Raw genomic sequence first — 19725 nt, forward strand, 5'->3', positions numbered from 1 at the left:
TTGTTTAAGCCACTATTGTGTTATGGAATGTATTAGCCTACTTGGGCTGCCATAATAAAATACCACAGCCTGGCTTAAATGTCAGAAATTTATTTTCTTACAGTTCTGGGGTCTATACATCTAGATCACGGTAATGTCAGGGTTTGTCTCCAGTGAGGTCTCTTCCTGGTTTGCAGATGCCCCTTCTGGCAGTAGCTTCACATGGCCTTTCTTCTGGGTGTGCACAGAGATAGAGATGTCATTTCTTATAACATCATCAGCCCTATTCTCACAATAATGACTTCATTTAACAATTATCACTTTTGTATAGGCTCTATCTCCAAATAAAATCCACTGGGAGATAGGGATTCAACATTTGAATTTTGCCACAGTTCAGCCCATCACATGCAACTAAGGCCAACTGAAACAATATATATTTTTGAAGTGTTTTAATGTTCCATTAATCAATTCATTTATTTCTGGAGCAATATTGTAGTCTTAGTTCACAGCTTTAATAATGGCATCTATTTGCCTGGCGCAGTGTCTCACGCCTGTAATCCCAGCACTTTGGGAGGCCAAGGCGGGTGGATCACCTGAGGTTGGGAGTTCAAGACCAGCCTGACCAACACAGTGAAACCCCATCTCTACTGAAAATATAAAATTAGCTGGGCATGGTGGCACATGCCTGTAATCCCAGCTACTCAGGAGGCTGAGGCAGGAGAATCGCTTGAACCTGGGAGGTAGAGGTTGCAGTGAGCCGAGATTGCACCATTGCACTCCAGCCTGGTGACACAGTGAAACTCTGTCTCAAAAAAAGAAAAAAAGAAAAAAAGAAAGAAAGAAAGACATCTGTTAAGATAATTTCCTGCTTTTATTATATTTTCCCTTTTTTTGACATTGATTTATTCAGAAATATATTTTAGTTTCCAAACACATTTTTCCTGGTTTCTCTTTATTTTTGCTTAATTGGATTGTGGTTATAGGCTTCTATTTTTAAAATAAAATTCTGTTAGCTTTATTAATATCTATTGACAAAAATTATATATATATGAGTATACAATGTGATGATGTGATATACATATGCCTTGTGAAATTTTTATATACCTGTTATATTTATACAAATAAAAAGACACAATCTTTTTAAATGACTCTGTTTTTAATATTTGACTGTTGGATAGCTTTGAGGCCTAAATTGCCCCTGTTTTTGTGCTATTTCTGGAAAAGCAGATAGAGCCCACAGGCACCTTTCTTTGATGAACAGGAAAGATCAAACAACACAAACCCAAGATCCCATGCAGAAACCCTCTCTCTGCTCCTCCACCTTAAACACTCAATCAAAAAATCCCATTATGTGAGTAATAAATCTTTTTATACCTTGGTGTATTTGTGGTATAATCAATCTCCACATCCATATCAGTTTTTGGTTGGAGGGATGGATCCCATAGTGAACCAGAAAACAATTGGTATGTGAACAGGATAGCCTAGGTAATGACCACCACCTGTGGCCCTTTACGTCCTGGTTCACTGATTGGCTCTACTCTCTGCTGGACAGTATGTACTTTGAGCTGTTGCCAGCTGACTTCCATGTGCTTTGAGCTTTACTTCTTAGTGCCACATATGTTACTTCTGTCAAGGTTCTGCTTCATATTTAACTGGCATTATTTGAAAATTTTGGTAGTTGGTGCTCAAGAATACCAGCATGGGATTAGGGATCTTCCTTAACATGGCACAGATTGTGTGTTTCAGCCTACGCCTATCTGTGTGTCAAATTAAATCATTTATTTTGATCTAACCATAAGCTTTGATTGAATCTAGACATCAATAAAACATTGACTCACTTTCTACTGAGTGCTTGGGAAAACACCTATATACTGTACAATTTATGGACCAATTAGGTGGTTGCTTAAATAACTATAGTCACCATTTTTGAATGCTGATGTCAACGCTCTTAATATCAGATAGGTCTCTAGGAATCCAAATGCTGCTACCGCCATCTATACTTCTATCACAACAGAGATTCTGATCCTCAAACTTAAGGAGGAAAACATCCAAGGAACCTTGGCATAGATCTTGGGAAAAGTTGTCTTGAATCCTTTATATCGCCTTATCTTCCACCCACCTCTTCTTTAAAAAGCCAGGGGGCATCATCAATCTATTGGACAAGGATAAAATGGTTGGACTGCGAGTCTGATGAATGTTGTGGCTTGTCAACATACCAAAGAGATCATTCAAACCTGGCTTTTGCCTAGTGCCTCTAAAGCCAGTAATGCAATAAGTACCGTGGGGAGCCTCTTTACTGTGATGACAGCAATTTGGGAACTTCTGGAGGAAGAAACTTATAAATATTAGGAGTGTAGAGAAGGACCCTAAGAACATGGGCACTAACAGGGACAAATACACAAAATGAGCTACCATCAGCACAAAAACCAAGACAGACACCTAGATACATGATGACAAGCCAGAAACTGAGACAGAGGCCCACAGTCTGATATAAATGGAAATAAATTTACTTACTTAAAGAATTTACCCAATAGGTTTGACATTTAATTCTCTACATCATCGGTTCTAAATTAATTCTAAAATCTGCTGAAATGTACGTATTGACAACTATTCATGGCCTTAACTGATATAGGTGACAAAATTGTTATTATACATGGAGGTCCCACTAAATTCACTAAATTTAAACAAAGTACCTGCTATTTTCTTAAGGAAGTTACCAGGCATAAAACAGAAAACTAACAGATATGTGTTACCTTAACCATGAGAAATGTTGCTTTGCCAAAATTTCTAATGGCCATAGTATTCATCGCCCTTAAAATATCCTATAGTGGTCCCTTTGACTCAAGTAAATAATTGAAATAAAATTATGTCTTTGGCACTTAAAATCGACTTGACAAATAAAACCCGATGGATCTTCTAGTTTTTTTAATTAAAAGAGTTGATAAAGCCTAATATAAATTAAAATGTGGGTTTCAATGTTTGAAATCTACTTTGTAGCCCTATGTAGAAAAGGATGATTATTTTTACTATTTTACTATTAAATAGCCCAATTCAATCTGTTCTTAAAACTGAAAATAATGGTGGACATCTTGCAGTGGCAGTGGATGACCATGAACTCAGTGTGGCTCTACCCATTAAAGCCCACACCTATAATATTACTGAAATCATTGATTACATCCAATCAACAACTAGTAAATACTTTATAGTACTAGATTTGATTAATATGCTCTACTCAGTGCCTAGTTAGGTGAACATGTTCTGTTTAGTGCTTATTTCAGCTGCAGTGCCTTCACCTTTGAAGGGATATGCATTTTCCTGGATACTGATGGGGTGATTCAATAGCCTTGCATTCTTTTACAGTCTTTGTAGGAAAGATCTTAGTTGTATCTGGCTTTCTCCAGGAGCACAGGTCTGACATTACATTGATGGTATCTCCTCCAAGGAGATTTATTTGTCACACACACATGCAGGACATAAAAGTAATCACAAAGGCGTTTACAAAAAGTAGCGGTGGAAATAGGTTATAACTCTGCATTTACAACAAGGTCCCACTACTTCAGTTAGATTTCTGAAAATTATTTGGTTTGTTAAAAACTGTTCCATCCCTGACACTGTTAGAAACAACAACAACAACAACAACAACAACAACAACAAACTATTGATCATCTCAGCGCCAAGAATGTTGAAAGAATCTTGACTTCTTTTAAGGCTTTGAAGGTTCTGGAGGCAATATATTCCTATTTTAAAATTTTATTTAGCCTCATTTATGCTATAATTCACAAATCAGCCCACTCTGAATGGGATTCTCTGCAACAAGAGGTTCTAGAATCTGCCTAACTTGAAATTCAACAAGCAGTCTCATGAGTATCCCCTAAAGATTTCCATAAAGGAGAACTTCTCTGTTTTTAGTCTATTGTCAGATGAAATCACGCTGAAGAAAATCACCTTCTCACAGAACAACTGGCCAGATATACAACCCCCAAAATCAACTTGATAATGAGAACTGAAATTCATATACTCTTCTGATGGTAGAACCACCAAATACACAATGAATACCGCTAGGTTTCTGCTGCTACCCATCCCCTAACCAGAACATAAATTTTTAATTTATATATTCTGAAGATGTGCTGTTAGGAATATTTACATTTATACATTTTAAAAGATTTAGATATTTAAGGGTAATTTGAATTCTTATTTTCTAGTAAAAATTTTATGTAAAGTCTATATTGTCAGATATAAACGTGGCTATCTCCGCTATTTCCAGTTACTACATATTTGGCTAGATCATCTTTTATCACTCTTTTATTCTGAAAATTTGTTCTTTGTTTTTACATATGTTTATTTAAAAAATATATAGATAAATTTAGTAGTTTAATGCAGTTTTATAATCTTTGTCTTTTCTAGGTCTTTTTTATTAATAATTATTATATTACTGAACTACTGTTATTTCTCAAATATCTTATGTAATTTCTGTTTATACCATCCCTTAATGTGGTTTTTCTATTTTCTTATGTTTTAATTGATTTAAATTTTTTCTTTATTTTCTCTAATAATTTGTAACTTAAATATGTCATTTCTATTTCCCTAATATTTTCTGACAGATTTTTGCTATAAAACTCACCTATCAACGTTAGGGCCACTATTAGCATATGATTTGTCATCTAATTCAGGGCATTGTTGAAAGTATGAGTTATATTTGTATTTATAGTGAGACATACAGTTTATTTACATAATTATACATTTAAAATATCGTGGGAAACCAGAATGTATGTCAACCAAGTAATTGTTAAAATTAATATCTCTTTCCTCATGCTAAATGAAATAATGATTTTTAAAAATTATGTCTTTGTTTCTATCAACCTACAAATTTATCAATTATTTTCTTTATCATTACTTTTTGAATCTCAAATTTTACATTTGAAGTAATTTTTCTTCATCATAAAAATATCTATTAGATCTTTCATTAGAAAATATCTTTCATAGAGAACATTTGTTAGTAGAAAGTATTTTTATTCCACGATCATTCTTGAAAGATATATTGACTGTGCGTTAGAATTCTAAGCTAATTATTTTCTCTTAGTACTCTGCAGACATTCATTTATTCTCTGACTTCCAGTTATTATTTATCTCTTCTCTGGCAATTGTTAAAGTCTTTTTATTAACTCTAGCTTTACTAAGATGCATTGAAGTGAAATTTATATTTTATGCATTATGATTTGAATTTGGGGCTTCTTAAATCTGTGTGTCAACACTTGCCATAAATTTTACCATAACCTCTGAAATTATTACATATTTACACATTTATTTTTATGTTTATTTCCAGAACTTCAATTAGATGCAGATCATACTACCTTACTCTGCCTACCATGTCTTTTTATTGCTTTATTTTTTACATGCTTATTACTTTGTCTTCTCAGAATTTTCTTGTTATATATTTCAGCTTATTACCTGCTTTTCAGTCTTGTCTGCTAAGTAAGCAATGTTGTTTTATATAAATTATCTTTGTAAATTTCTAGTGGTTATATATCTCTTTCAACCGAGCATACTGACTAGATCATCCTCCCCCCATGCAAAGCTGACCCAAAACACAGAAAAATAACATTAAAGTTGACCTCATTACAAATATCATATAAATATTGCATTCTCATTATTTTTTTCTTTCCCTTTATACCTTTTGAGTAATTCAAACTGGATGCTTATGAAAACTTTATTTATCATTTTTGTCTGACTTCATATCTAGAATTAATTTGGTTCAATGCAGCTTCTAACCACCAGGATATGCAGGGATAAAAAATGAGTTACAGAAAATATATTTTCATACGCAGCTTATGATTAAAGAAGAGAAATGGCATTTTCATGGAAACCCACAACATGCAGAATAATAAAATGATTTCCATGTAAGAACAGATAATATCCAGGCACACTGACCACAGTGTTCTTCTTTCAACACTCCCCATGACTGCAGGGCACATCTCTAAAATATTTGCTTGGCATCTCCTTTACCTTTCTCAAAGATTTGCTCAAATCTCATCTTCTCTATGTGTCGTTATGCCCACAATACTGCACCATGAGGCATTACCATGGGAACCGCTCATAATCCATATTCTACTTTAAAAAAATGTAACATTTACCATATATGCATATATATTTTTATATGTAGATGAAATAAGCCACCTCTTTTTTTTTTTTACTTTTAAAGATTTTATTTTTATTTAGAGCGGTTAAGCTCATGCCACAATAGAGCAGAAAGTACAGAGAATTACAGTAGTCTCTCATTATCTGTGGTTTGACTTTTCAGTTTCAGTTACTTTCATGGTCCAAAAATATTAAATGTAAAATTCCAGAAATAAACAATTCATAAGTTTAACATTGCACATCATCTTGAGTAGCATGATGAAACCTCATGCTGTCCCACTCTGTCCTGCCCAGGGACCAGGGCCACAAATCATCCCACCCATTAGTCACTTAGTAGACCCCTTGGTTATCAGATTGATTGCCATGGAATTGCAGTGCTTGTGTTTATGTAACCCTTATTTTATTTTACTTAATAACAGCCCCAAAGTACAAGGACTGTGATGCTGGGATATTTTTATCTGTCATATTTTATTGGTAGTTGATATGGTTTGGCTGTGTACCCACCCAAATATCATCTTGAAATCCCACGTGTTGTGGAAGGGACCCAGCGGGAGGTAATTGATTCATGGGGGTGAGTCTTTCTCTTGCTGTTCTCATGTTAGTGAAAAAGTCTCATGAGATCTGATGGTTTTAAAAACGAGAGTTGAGCTGCACAAGCTCTCTTTGCCTGCTGCCATCCACCGAAGATGTGACTTGCTCCTTCTTGCCTTCCACCATGGTTGTGAGGCCTCCCCAGCCATGTGGAATGGAACTGTAAGTCCTATGCACCTCTTTCTTTGGTAAATTTTCTCAGTCCCAGGTATATCTTCTTTTTCTTTTTTTTTTGAAATGGAGTTTTGCTCTTGTTGCCCAGGCTGGAGTGCAATGGCGCAATCTTGGCTCACTGCAACCTCCGCCTCCCGGGTTCAAGTGATTCACCCACCTTAGCCTCCCAAGCAGCTGGGATTACTGGCACATTCCACCACCCCCGGCTAATTTTGTATTTTCACTAGAGACAGGGTTTCACCACGTTGGTTAGGCTGGTCTCGAACTCCTGACCACAGGTGATCCACTCACCTTGGCCTCCCAAAGTGCTGGGATTACAGGCGTGAGCCACCGCGCCTGGCCCCAGATATGTCTTTATCAGCAGCATGAAAACTGATTAATACAGTAATATTGTTATTAATTTCTTAATATAATTAATAAATTAAAGTGTCTTTATTGTAGATAGGTATATATGTATAGGAAAAACACATAATACTCAGTTGACCCTTGAGCATTACAGATTTGAACTAAGTGGGTCCACTTATGTACAGATTTTCTTCCACCACTGTCACCCTTGAGGCAGCAAGACCAACCCCTCCTCTACCTCTTCCTCTTCAGCCTACTCAATGTGAAGATAATGATGATAAAGACCTTTATGATGATCCACTTCCACTTAATAAATATTAAAACATATTTTCTTTCTTAAGATTTTAATATTTTTTTTCCTAGCTTACTTTATTGTAAGAATATAGTATATAATACATACAACAAATATGTGTCAATTGACTCTTTTATGTTATTGATAAGGCTCTAGTCAACAGTAGCTATTAGTAGTTAAGTTTTTGAAGAGACAAAAGTTATATGCGGGTGTTTTATTGCATGGGGGACTGGCACCCCAAACCCCTATACTGTTCAAGAGTCAACTAAAAATACAAAGTTTGGTACTATCTGTAGTGGTTGCAGGCATCCACTGGAAGTCTTAGAACTTCTACCCTGTAGATAAGATGTGACTAGTGTGCTATATACCCACTGCCCACACCCATGCATTTGCTCCCCTATTATCTACATCCCCTCCCACAATTATACCTTTGTTATAATTGATGAACCTATATTGGCATCTCATAACTTAAAGTTCATAGTTAACATTAGGATTTACACTGTATGGGTTTGGACAAATGTCCAAATATCAAACTGACAGAATCATACAGTATGTATCTTTTCAGATTGTTTTATTTCACTTAGTCATATTCATTTAAGGTTTCTCTATGTCTGTTTATGGCTTGATAATTCATTTATTCTTAGTGATGATTAATATTTCATTGTCTGGATGTGTCACCGTTTATGTACCCATTCACTTATTAAAGGACATTTTGGTTGCTTCCAAGTTTTGGAAATGATAAACAAGGCTGCTATAAAAATATGTTGTGCAAGTTTTTGTGTGGATATAAGTTTTCAATTCCTTTGTTAAGTATACAGGTGGACAGTGGGCAATTGCTGGGTTTTATGTTTATTTTGTAAGAAAGCGCCAATGGTCTTCCAAAGTGACTGTACCATGTTTAATTCCCACCAGCAATGAATGAGAGTGCCTATTACTCAAAATACCTGCCAGCATTTAGTGTTGCCAGTATTTCAGACTTTGATCATTCAAAAGATGTGTAGTGGTATCTCATTCTTATTTAATTTGCATTTTCAATCAGGTTATTTGATTTGTTATTGTTGAATTTGAAGAGTTCATCGTATTTTTCGTAACAGTCCTTTATCTGATGTGTGTTTTGCAAATATTTTCCCCTACCCTGTGGATTGTCTTCTAAATATCTTAGCACTGTCTTTTGCAGAACAGTTTTTAAATTCATCTTACCAATTTTTCTGTTTCTTGGATCATGCGCTTGACGTTGTATCTAAAAGGTCATCACCATACCCAGGATCATCTAGGCTTCTTCTTATGTTATCTTCTGGTAGTTGTATACTTTTGTGTTTTACATTTAGATCTAAGATCCATTTAGGATTCAATTTTGTGAAGGATGTAAGGTCTGTGTCTAGATTTCATTATTTTGCATGTGGATACACAGAAGCTCCAGCACCATTTGTTGGAAATACTGTCTTTCCTGCATTGTATGACCTTTACTCCTTTGTCTAAGTTAAGTTGATTTAAGATCACTTGTATTTATTTGGGTTTATTCCTGGGCTTTCTATTCTAGTCTTTCTCTTTCTTTTCTATTTTGTTGATCTATTTGTTTATTCTTTCACTAACATTTATCATATTTTAGCCTCTATAACATTTTCTAACTGATTGTACTTTTTTGGTTATAATCCATCTCTCCTATCCAGAATATAAAACACACAAAGATGGAGACCTTCATATATTTTGTTTTTTCTTTTATCTTTTTCCTATTTTTGTTTTCTATTTACTCTAGTGTACCCCAAATGATGACTTCAGTTCCTGTATATAATAGTTTCTCAGTACAGATCTCCGTCTCAAAAAAAAAAAATTGCCCAATGCTATGCAGTAATTTTTTCAATCAGAAGATTTTATCTGCTTTTACTTAGGCTACATTTTTTACAATTCTATTTGCAAAGTATGTTCTGAGCCTCTAGATTTTTCTGATGTATAGCCTACTTGGACAAACTCTTGTTTAAAAGCATGTGTCAAAATATTTGAAGCTGTATGCTTGATTTTAAACTTTTTTTTTTTTTTTTTTTTTTGAGACGGAGTCTCGCCCTCTCGCCCAGGCTGGAATGCAGTGGTGCAATCTCGGCTCACTGCAATCTCTGCCTCCCGGGTTCAAGCGATTCTCCTGCCCCAGCCTCCCAAGTAGCTGGGATTACAGGTGCACGCCGCTATGCCCAGATAATTTTTGTATTTTTAGTAGAGACGGGGTTTCACTATGTTGGTCAGGCTTGTCTCGAACTCTTGACCTCGTGATCCGCCCGCCTTGGCCTCCCAAAGTGCTGGGATTACAGGCGTGAGCCACCGCGCCCAGCCTGATTTTAAACTTTGAATACAGCACAACTTTGAGTTGTTCACATTTTTAAGAGGTGCACAAGTTTCCCTGACATCACTTAGCAACTACCTGCAGTAGTTGTGCCTTAACACTCTCAGTTTCACATGGTAATATAGAAGACCAACAAACACTAGTTTTGTTCCTTCCAAGAGAGTTTACCAAAATACTTTTTAGAAATAGCTGTGTTTCACTGTTCACGGGGCGGTCAAGCTGTGCTACAGGACAGAATATAAAATGAGTGTGGCCAAGGTTAACAAGCAGATGAATGCCACCCAGGGAAGAGACCTGCATGATTTGGGGTCACTGAGAACCGAAGACATGTACACTAGGCTCCAGTGGTATGGTACAGCTATTTATTTACAGAAAAAGAAGAAAAGCAGTGCAAGACTTTGTTTCCCCATGGCCAGAGAATCCACTCCATAGCCGATGTGGTTAGTGTGGCTGCAGGTCCCTCACTTTGTACTGCACTAAAGGGACCATGACCTCTTCCCCTTGGGTCTGAAATATAGAAAGCTGGGGGAGTGCCAAAGGATCACTGAAGCTTGGGCCTAAGCAGAATATTTATGGAGCATACATCAAGCCTAAACAGGGAAAAGTATTTTCTTGCTGGAAATATGACAAGCCCAGCCCAGGCTGTGAGGGTTTTTTATCTCCCAATAAGAAATATTACAGGCCCAAGGCCACTCTTACGCAGCCATGCAGGCAGCAAGAAGTTGCATATGCTGCCTTTCTCAACTTGTTTGAACTTAACTTTCTAACCTTTAAGCTAACATTTAATTTCGTACCTACCACATCTTTACCTGGGGCAAGCTTGCCACACAGCATGTTGGACTGTTTCAGGAGAGTCATGGCCAAGATTTATTTACTGCTGCAGCAACTAACAAACATCCATCTTTTAGAACTGGGTTGTAAGAAAGCATAAATTCTTGTTTATTTGGTAATATCTTAAGTGTATTTAGGGGTGCCTAATAATATGTGTGATGGAAGACTGATTATATTACCATTAATTATAAAATTATATTACAGGTAACATATTATAAATCTAAGTAGTTAAGTAGGATGCTTGAATTCTAATAAAACAGTGAATAAGACTATTACCTATATACAGTATTCAAGTTTTTAAAACTTGTGCTGTAAAAGTGGATTTATAAAAATTTTCAAAACCATTTATTTTATATAGTGTTCAAAAGCATGATAACTAAACATTAAAAGGACTTTACTTTTTAAAACAATATTGACATATTTTATTGATTATAGCCTAAGTGATCATTTATATTCAGTTCATAATGATAATTATTTCAAAGAGCTACAAGGTATCAAAATTCTTATTTAGAACGACATACATTTTATTGTTGATAAAACAAACAAGCTTCTGTTGTAATCAATAGATGAGATATATAACTAATTATTTTATAATTGTATTTAATCCTATAACTCTAAATCATCATTTGATTAGAGAGCTGAAAAGAATTCAGCCTACAGAGGTTGAATATAATTAACCTCTGTGACATAAATGAATATAATTATTTATGTCACTGAGCACAGCATATTATCTAATTTGATATGCAAATGGGTACGTAATAACATAAATTACATGTTAAATTTCAGATATAGAACAATAATGAAACCCTTGCACCTTGCAGTTTATACAGGAAGATTATAATGATACTGGTTTTCTTGATCTTTTGGACAAACAAAATGTATAGAGGTAGTTCTCTAGGTCAGAAAAGTGCCCTGTTTAAAAGATTATCACAGGAAAAATTAGCATAAGGTCAGTTTTAAAATGTTCAAAAGACACTAGTATACTCATGAAAGTAGTTATTTTAATTGCTAAAAGTATTCACATATGGAAAATTGTTTCTACCATTTGCATAAAACATGCATGATATGTTTACTGTCCAAAAGAGGTTGGGAAATTTTAACAAAAAGCAGCATATCTGCTGAGGGGCCTATATGTTTTAAAAGCTTAAATAAAATCCAATGCATTTAATGGGATTGTTGTAAGATTTATATCTGGGTGGGGGCATTTTTAAATGAACTTACGTTGTTCTTAAATATTATTCTTTGAAAGAATTTCTTGAAAAAACTGAATATTGATGAATAATTGAGCTTATCTTAAAGTCCTTTAATTGACATAATCTAGCAAAGAAATGAGCTCATGTTTCAGAGCTCATTTGTGTATATAGAACAAACATCACTATATTTTTTCAGTATATACTTACATTTTCTCAAAAATTAGTATACCAGAATAGTTTTTAAGATATATATGCATATGTACACATATACACATACACACATATATATACATACACATATATATGTAGTGTACATATGTGTCCCACACATTAGAGAAAATAAAGGACATAGAATATAATTTTATTCTAATAAACTGCTTATCTGACTTAAGTGATAAATACAATAACCTTTGGTGTTAAACTTTGTCTTATGGAAAAGCACACAAAACAGTGAGAAAATATTGGTTATAGCTCTTCAAAATCAGTAGCTAGTTGGGATAATAACTCGCTATAGAACATTTTCTTCAGGAAAAACATTGTTATTGATTATCTTCATAAAAAAATTTGTGTTTGATTTGACTCACATCATTCTTTTGTTACGAAGTTTTCCAGGTTAGCTTGAAGCCTAATCATGTATTCAGATTATCCTCAATGGTTCTCATCACTGTCTGCACAAAACGATCACCTGAGGCTTTATATAATACAGGTCCCTGGGTCCCATCTCTAGAGATATTGATTTAATTGGACTGGGTTGCATCCAGCACACTCGGGTTTTTAAGACTTCAAGGTAATACCAGAATGCAGCCTAAGGAGAGAACCACTGATGTAAGGGATTGATTTTTATAAATACTAGACACATTCAAGATAATCAAAATTTTAAAACTTACATTTATATCTGCATTGTTTCCACACAGCTCCATCATTTTAAAACCAATCAGCCATTAGTTAGATATATTTAACACACATTTTTTGCACCAAAGGGTATAACTATAATTATAAATCAAATAGTTGATGATGATACTCCTTTCTCCAAACTCAAAATATAATTATGTATTTGTTCATTCATTATAAAAATATAAGTAGTTAAACAAGTTGGAATTTTTATGAATATACTTTTATATCTGAATTAAAATCACTTCCCGTGAAATTCTGTAGTGTTTGGTGAGGTGAGACATTTCCCAATGGGAGGCTCTCTTGTGTCTCATTATTATTAGGAACTTGTGTGAAAGTAAGTGTAACATCCACTAATTATGTAATGCTTCCTATAAAAGAATTGCAAGAGCCCCCAAATTAGTGTTCTATTAAGGTATTGTTTTAATGATGGTAATTATCACTGATGGTAATGTGACTGCTTCCTAGGAGCTAAAGTAAACAGTCTTACTTTGAAGAATGTAATACAGAACATAATGACTCATATAAATGAAATAGCCTGATAATCTTGTCAGATGAACTGTAACACCTTGTGGGACTATTAGAAACTATGTTAACTTGGATCTCTTCCTATTTACATAACGAGTTTTAATTTATGTCATATAAATTTCCTACACTGAGTTAGACTGAGGTCAACTCTGGATAGTCTCACTGTTCCAACAGAAGCCTCATGAGATCTGGAGTTCCAAATTTGTCTACAGAGTACTCTGTAAAGACACACACACATAGGTGCATGCAGACATACACAACCACACATAAACATACCATGAAGAAACAGAGGCAACTACAGCTAGATAGGAAAAAAAAAAAAAAAAGAAAAAACCTCAAAGAACACAAAACTACAACAATCAACAATACAGAACCTCATTATAAACAATAAAACCATTCACAAATAGAACAATCAGAAACAATGAAAGGTTAAAGAAACAATATTGTCTATGAGAGATAGCTACAAATAGGCTCAGGCATGCATTAAAATGATTACTAAGCCTAATGTTCTTCCACTGATTCTTCTTAGCCAGAGTAGCTGGGGACAGGAATGAGATAAAGGGAGTAATATTCTTCTATACTCAAACCTTATCATAGGCTTGTGATTGAAGCCTGGGTGACAGGGGTGTGTTTCTCTGCAGGATTTCTAAGATACACTGTTATCTCTTTGGGCTTGTGCCTTGTAGCATTGTAAAGATGAACACTATATAACCTATGATCCTATGATCTGATTTCTGCACTTCAAAATAAGTACTGCCCCAATTACTAATTGACATTTTCAAGTGTAAATTCTACAGAATAATGCATTCACATCCTTAAATAATGGGATTCAATTCATTATTTTAAAGCACATCTTTTTTTCAAGGGTAAATGCATAGCGCTGTACTTTTCTGGAAACAAAGAAGCAAAAAAAGGGAACATCGATTTTACAAAAGTTAATTTCAAATACGAAAATAATTTACTTTTTATGTTATTGTTAACATGACGTGTTCATTAAGTGAGACATAAAATTATTAAAATTTATCTAGCAATGCCCTTTTAGGCAGCATTAACAGAAAAAAAATTATTTCACAGGTGTGAAATATATTTATTAACTCACTCAAAAATATTTCTTGAATGGATGCTATGTTCCAGGCCTTATTCCATGTTCCAAGAATGTAACAGTGAACAATACAGACACATTTCCTGACCTCACAAATCCTCCAATCTTCTGATCTTTGAGTCGATTTATTTTTAGTAACTTCTGAAGATAGAATTATTCTTCATGGTGTCATTATAATTTAATCCCTACATTCCCAACAAAATCCTTACATCAGTACTATAGTTGACAATTATAGATACTAACCTTTAAAAATAAAAACTTAATTTACTCAACATATTTTCAATTCACTAACAACTTATAACTACAATTTAAAATTGTAACAGATCTAATTTTAAAATAATCTTCATGTGGTCGCTATAAAAGTTTCTGACATGCTATGGTTTATGTTACAACATCCAAAAAAAAAAAAAAGATATAACATTCTCATTTTGAAGTTAAGAAAAAAAGTTCTATTGTATCAAAACTGAATCAAAAGTTAAGAAAAAGGTCATGCACAGCTGTTTTGATTGTAATTGCATTACTTTTTTTTAAATTTAAAATATAATTGTTAGGACTAATCATCCTTATATTGTTATTTACTACATAGTTCTGTAAAAGTAGTGTTTTATTATATTTTTGGTAGTTGATTTTTCTTTCCTCTAGCAACTTTATTTAAATTTCCTGTACATATTTGAGTTTGTGCCCCCTGTTTTATAGCATCACAATGGAAGTGCTACTCTGTTGGAGTGAGGAAATTCTATTTGGAGGGACAAGGTACTGATTTCCCACTGTAGTAGGATAATGGTTTCTTAAATATACAAGTCTTATTGAATAGGAGGGGAGAAATGTGATTCAACAGACAGATAAACCATGGGTATTTATAATCAGGGTGTGGTTACCAAAAAGTCTGATCCTAAGGTGTGGCAGACCAAGTGCCAGGCAGACTCTTGGGAAGCATCAAGGACCACCCAGTTCGCTAACTCAAGAAGCCCACTGCATTTACAATCAACAAACACAATTTATGCTCGTATGATTTTGGCCTACCTGATTCTTCATATCCACTCAAAAGTCTTATACTTATCCCATAATGATCTGTGGTGTTATTCACAACAAACAAACCAATGTTCCTTATCATTTCTCCAAACTCTCATCTATTTTGAAGCTCATGACAACAGTTTATGACACACATTGCCCCTTTTTGCCACAGCTATTTACAGATCTCCAGATCTGTAATTTTGTCTCCCTCCTTCTCTGGAAGTTTAGTAATTCAGCTTACTATCATTCTCTTCCAAACTATCTGGGCAACTTTTCAGTAAATTTCCTATCCATATACACTATGCTTTCAAAATCCATTTACACACGCAGTTCCTTTAGGAATTCTCCTTCAATGGACTTCTGGTCCCTGTTAGTTCAGCCATCTGAACTTTGAAAATTACCAGTAACAGCTAACCCCTCTTCCTCACTTATTACTAGGTTCATCCCATCTTCCAATCAATCCATTGATACTACTGTATTTTCACTGTTCACCATGTCTTTCCTACCTATCTGACTTACATCTTATGACCACTCATTATAATCTCTTTCCATTGTTCATAAAGCCTCAATACCATTATCAACACCCCTGTTTTATTTTCCTGAAAAAAATGTTTACTGTTTTCACTGGTTTTTCACTGGTCACCTGTTCTAAGTCATCATCGAATAAGTGAACTTAAAGGAGAAAACCTCACAACAGTGTTGAATGATCTCATTTTAATATCCTGACCACTGAACTCAAGGGATTCCTTAAGGCTGTAGGGTGATACCACTCTATCTCCTTATTCAATTTGCTCTCCCATTATTCTGCGTAACTGTTCCAATTATTCCCCACTCTATGGAACTAGAGCATTTTTCTTCCAGATACATATTCATGGCTATTATTTCACTGAGAAAGTAGAAAGTATATGAAGAAAATGCCTGCATGGACCCATCATCGAGTCTATCAACCTTCCTATACTCCTATCCTCTTCCCACAACAAATAAGCTATATGCTCCTATATAAGTCTCAGCTCTACACTTGTGCAACAGATCCCATTACCTCTTGTTTGCAAAGTGAATTACTCCGGCAACTTCCCTGTCATGTTCCTGTATGATCAATGTTTTCCTTATTATTTGGGCATTTTCATTTGCATAGAAACATTGCAGTTTCTACGGGCTTAGAAACAAAGCAACAACAAAAATAAAAGTCCATTGACTCTGCCTCTTCCTCTAATGCCTGACTTGACTGTTCTATTCAACAAAACTCATTGAAAGTGTAACTGTACTTACTGTCTGAACTCTTTCTCTTCCCATCCTCTCTCCAACAAACTTCAATCAGACTTTGCTTCCTCTACTCTGAAGAAATATCACATGCTGTTGTCATCTCTGCTCACCTGAATCCAGTGGTCAATTATCAGTTCATGTTTAAGTTGACTTAACAGTATCTTTTCACACCCTGTTATCATTCTACAACTTTTAGAACATTAATTTCCTCAGACCACAACTACATTCTACCTTGGCTTAATTTTTTTTTTTTGCAAGTTTAAACTGATAATTTATTTGTGAGAAAAAAGGCTAGTTTTGATGAGAAAAAGTTCAGTCCTTTCCTTGTAAATACAAAGAAACTCAACAGGAACTTTAAAGGTAGTAGGACAGAAAATGCAAGAGTAACTCTTATAATCCTTTTCAATTATACAGACAAATCAAGTTGAAGACAAGTGTTAAAATACTATTCGGCCTGAATATTTATCAGCCTATACATCCTGTTGTTCAATTGTCTTTTGATTTAAAAAAAAAGCAAACCAACAAACTTATAAGAGGTATCGCCCCATTTAGAGTGATGAAAATAACTTAGTTCCCCTCCCCAAAGATATTTTTTATCCTCTAAAAATGCTACATAATATCTTACAAAAATTAACCAGTGTTTTTACAAAAGTAATGCAGTTTTGGACTGATGATATTACACTGTATTTGTGGTAAAGTACTAGGCACAAGATATATATACCAATTAGGCATTTTCAGTCTAATCAGTTTCTAAGGATATCATTTAATTCTTGGTAATATATAATAACTGGTATGATTTTGATACTTAAATCATAAATTGTGGAGAACAAGAAGCAATGTATTATAGTAACAGGGTTTCTATCTAGCAAACAGTTGCAGTGTTGAACAAAGCTCTTCTATGAACTTACTGAATGTGTTTTGCCGTTGGTAACTTGTTGTAGAGCTTTGATTTGATTGTTCCGTCTTCATGCTTTCTCCATCTGCAGTCTTTAACATTTCTTCATCTTTGTCATCATGTAGGTCTTTTCAAATTAATTCTCTAGCTAGTTTGATATTCAGTCCTTCATTGTAGTGAAGCTTCCTTTTCATTTCAAATTGTCGCCTTTTTTCTCGTTCTTCAGGTGAGAGGTCACTAGCCTCCTCTCCACTGCTTTCTTGTTCCTGAACCCGATACTTTGGGTTCAAGCCTTCAGCAACAGCTAATTTCTTAGCTAAGATATCTGGTGCCACGGCTTCAGTGGTTTCTGTATCACTACACGCATCTTCACCATCACCCATCTTACGACAGTAAGGAGTGCTTGGTTCATCTATTTTCATTAAACCATAGTCTTTGTCCGCTGGATGATATGTCGCCAGGATGTTCATTTCTTCCCACTTCTGGGATTTTTTGCTCAGCTCCTCCTCGACACTCCCGCTGGGCTGTTCAGCCGAGGCCACCATAGAGGAAGCTGTAGAGGTCTTGTTCTTCAGGATCCCCTTGACTGGCCAGTGCGAGGCAGTCCAGGCCGCCATTTCTGGGCGCTCTGGCTGTTGGCTCAGGGTCGCTGCTTGGCGTGGAGTCCGGAAGAGAAGAGTCGGGCACTGGCAGAGACCGTCCAGGGAGCCGCGGAGCCCGCTCAGGGCTAAAGCGGCCGCATCTGCCGTCTCAGAAACGGCTACCTGGGTGGTTGTCACGAAACAACGACCCCGGCGCAAGAGCCAACGCCGAGGGAGTGGCGGCTGCTCACGGGCCCTTAGCCGCCAGCACTTCAGCCGCTGCTCGCGGGGAGACGCCGGCAAGAGCTCCAGCTCGGGAGCGACGCCAAGCCTAGCGGGCCCGCCCTCTCGCGATATCTTACCTTGGTTTAAATTCTATCACATTGGCAGCTGTTTCTCACTCCCCTTTGCTTATCCTTTTTCATTTTATGGATCTGGAATTTCTTCTGTGTCTACGAACTGAGACTTCCAACCACTTCTCTATTATAATTTCTGCACCCTGTTGCTAAGTTATTTCGTGCAGTCCAATGCCTGGAAAAGTAGTCTGTATGTTTGATGACTCTGTTATACCACTTTATTCCGAGCTCGGCTTTTGTTTTTGGCACATCATAAGTTCTTTTAAAATACTGTTTGAATAAATATGGAGATGAGTGAGACGGAAAATATCAGGTATCTTTATGCAAGGAGCCATTGAGATGGCTATTAGCAGAACCAGTGCTAGTCGTTGGATTTTTGATCTTATTTTGAGTCCAAATTAGGAATTCCTTCTTTCATCATGAATTTAAAATGCATTATTTTTCTCTTAAAAATGGTGCCTGCCAGATGATTGATGCCTTTATACTTGAATATCAGTCATTAAACATTTCATTTACCGTCAAAATATACTTAATATACTCAGCACTATTAAATCTCGTTAATTCTGAGAAGGGATTGAATGACTTGCAGTGTCATGATATCTAGCAATTGGGATGTTATAAGAAATACAGCTGATAGAGATAAATAGATGATAAATAACATAATATTCTTTACACAAATTTTTAAAACAAATTACAGCTTTTATTTTTATTTTGGACTAAGATATAACTGGTATCAAGTCAGGAATAGTGTGATCTTGGGAAATTCATTTATAACCTCACATTCCTCTGTTGTAAAATGAAAAAAAAATAACTTTCTCACTGAGTTGTAAGGAGTAAACAAAATAGAATAGTGTCTGACAAAAAAGAAGCTCTTTACAAGTTAATAATAATTATGTTATTATGTAATCTCTTAATTCAAATTGACATCAAATTAGAAGTATATTTATTAAATACATTTGTGATGTCAAGATACACTAATATATCTAAGAGATTTAAAACCGAATCATATTTGACTTCTTTTCAGTGTTCATTCCTTTTGTAACAAGTGTGTGGTACTTATTTTAATATTTTTGTTATTGTTTTACTTGAACCATAAAATCACCACATGCTTTCAGAATACAGCATTCCTAGATTCATTCCTGATTCACAGAACTGGCTATCGTAAGAAAACAATAATAATACATTTTAAGCTGATTATTTTATATGTTCTCCAAATCAAT

General features: G+C 35.1%; 1 protein-coding gene across 1 annotated transcript; it reads right to left on the reverse strand.

Annotated features, from left to right (window-relative positions):
* Window positions 1–945: 945 nt before the first annotated feature.
* LOC117975612 (protein phosphatase inhibitor 2-like) lies at window positions 946–18452 on the reverse strand. The gene is made up of 2 exons (XM_055096833.2): window positions 17582–18452; window positions 946–16783 (listed from the first exon to the last, which is right to left on the reverse strand). The coding sequence occupies exon 1, from the start codon at window positions 18183–18185 to the stop codon at window positions 17700–17702; it is 486 nt and encodes a 161-aa protein (XP_054952808.1). The 5' UTR covers window positions 18186–18452; the 3' UTR covers window positions 946–16783; window positions 17582–17699.
* Window positions 18453–19725: the final 1273 nt, after the last annotated feature.

The sequence above is a fragment of the Pan paniscus genome, chromosome 14 (assembly GCF_029289425.2).
Source record: "Pan paniscus chromosome 14, NHGRI_mPanPan1-v2.0_pri, whole genome shotgun sequence".
Taxonomy (NCBI): domain Eukaryota; kingdom Metazoa; phylum Chordata; class Mammalia; order Primates; family Hominidae; genus Pan; species Pan paniscus.

What these genes read in the sequence shown, in the direction of transcription:
- LOC117975612 (XM_055096833.2), bottom strand. Translation starts at nt 18,185, where the DNA reads ATGGCGGCCTGGACTGCCTCGCACTGGCCAGTCAAGGGGATCCTGAAG.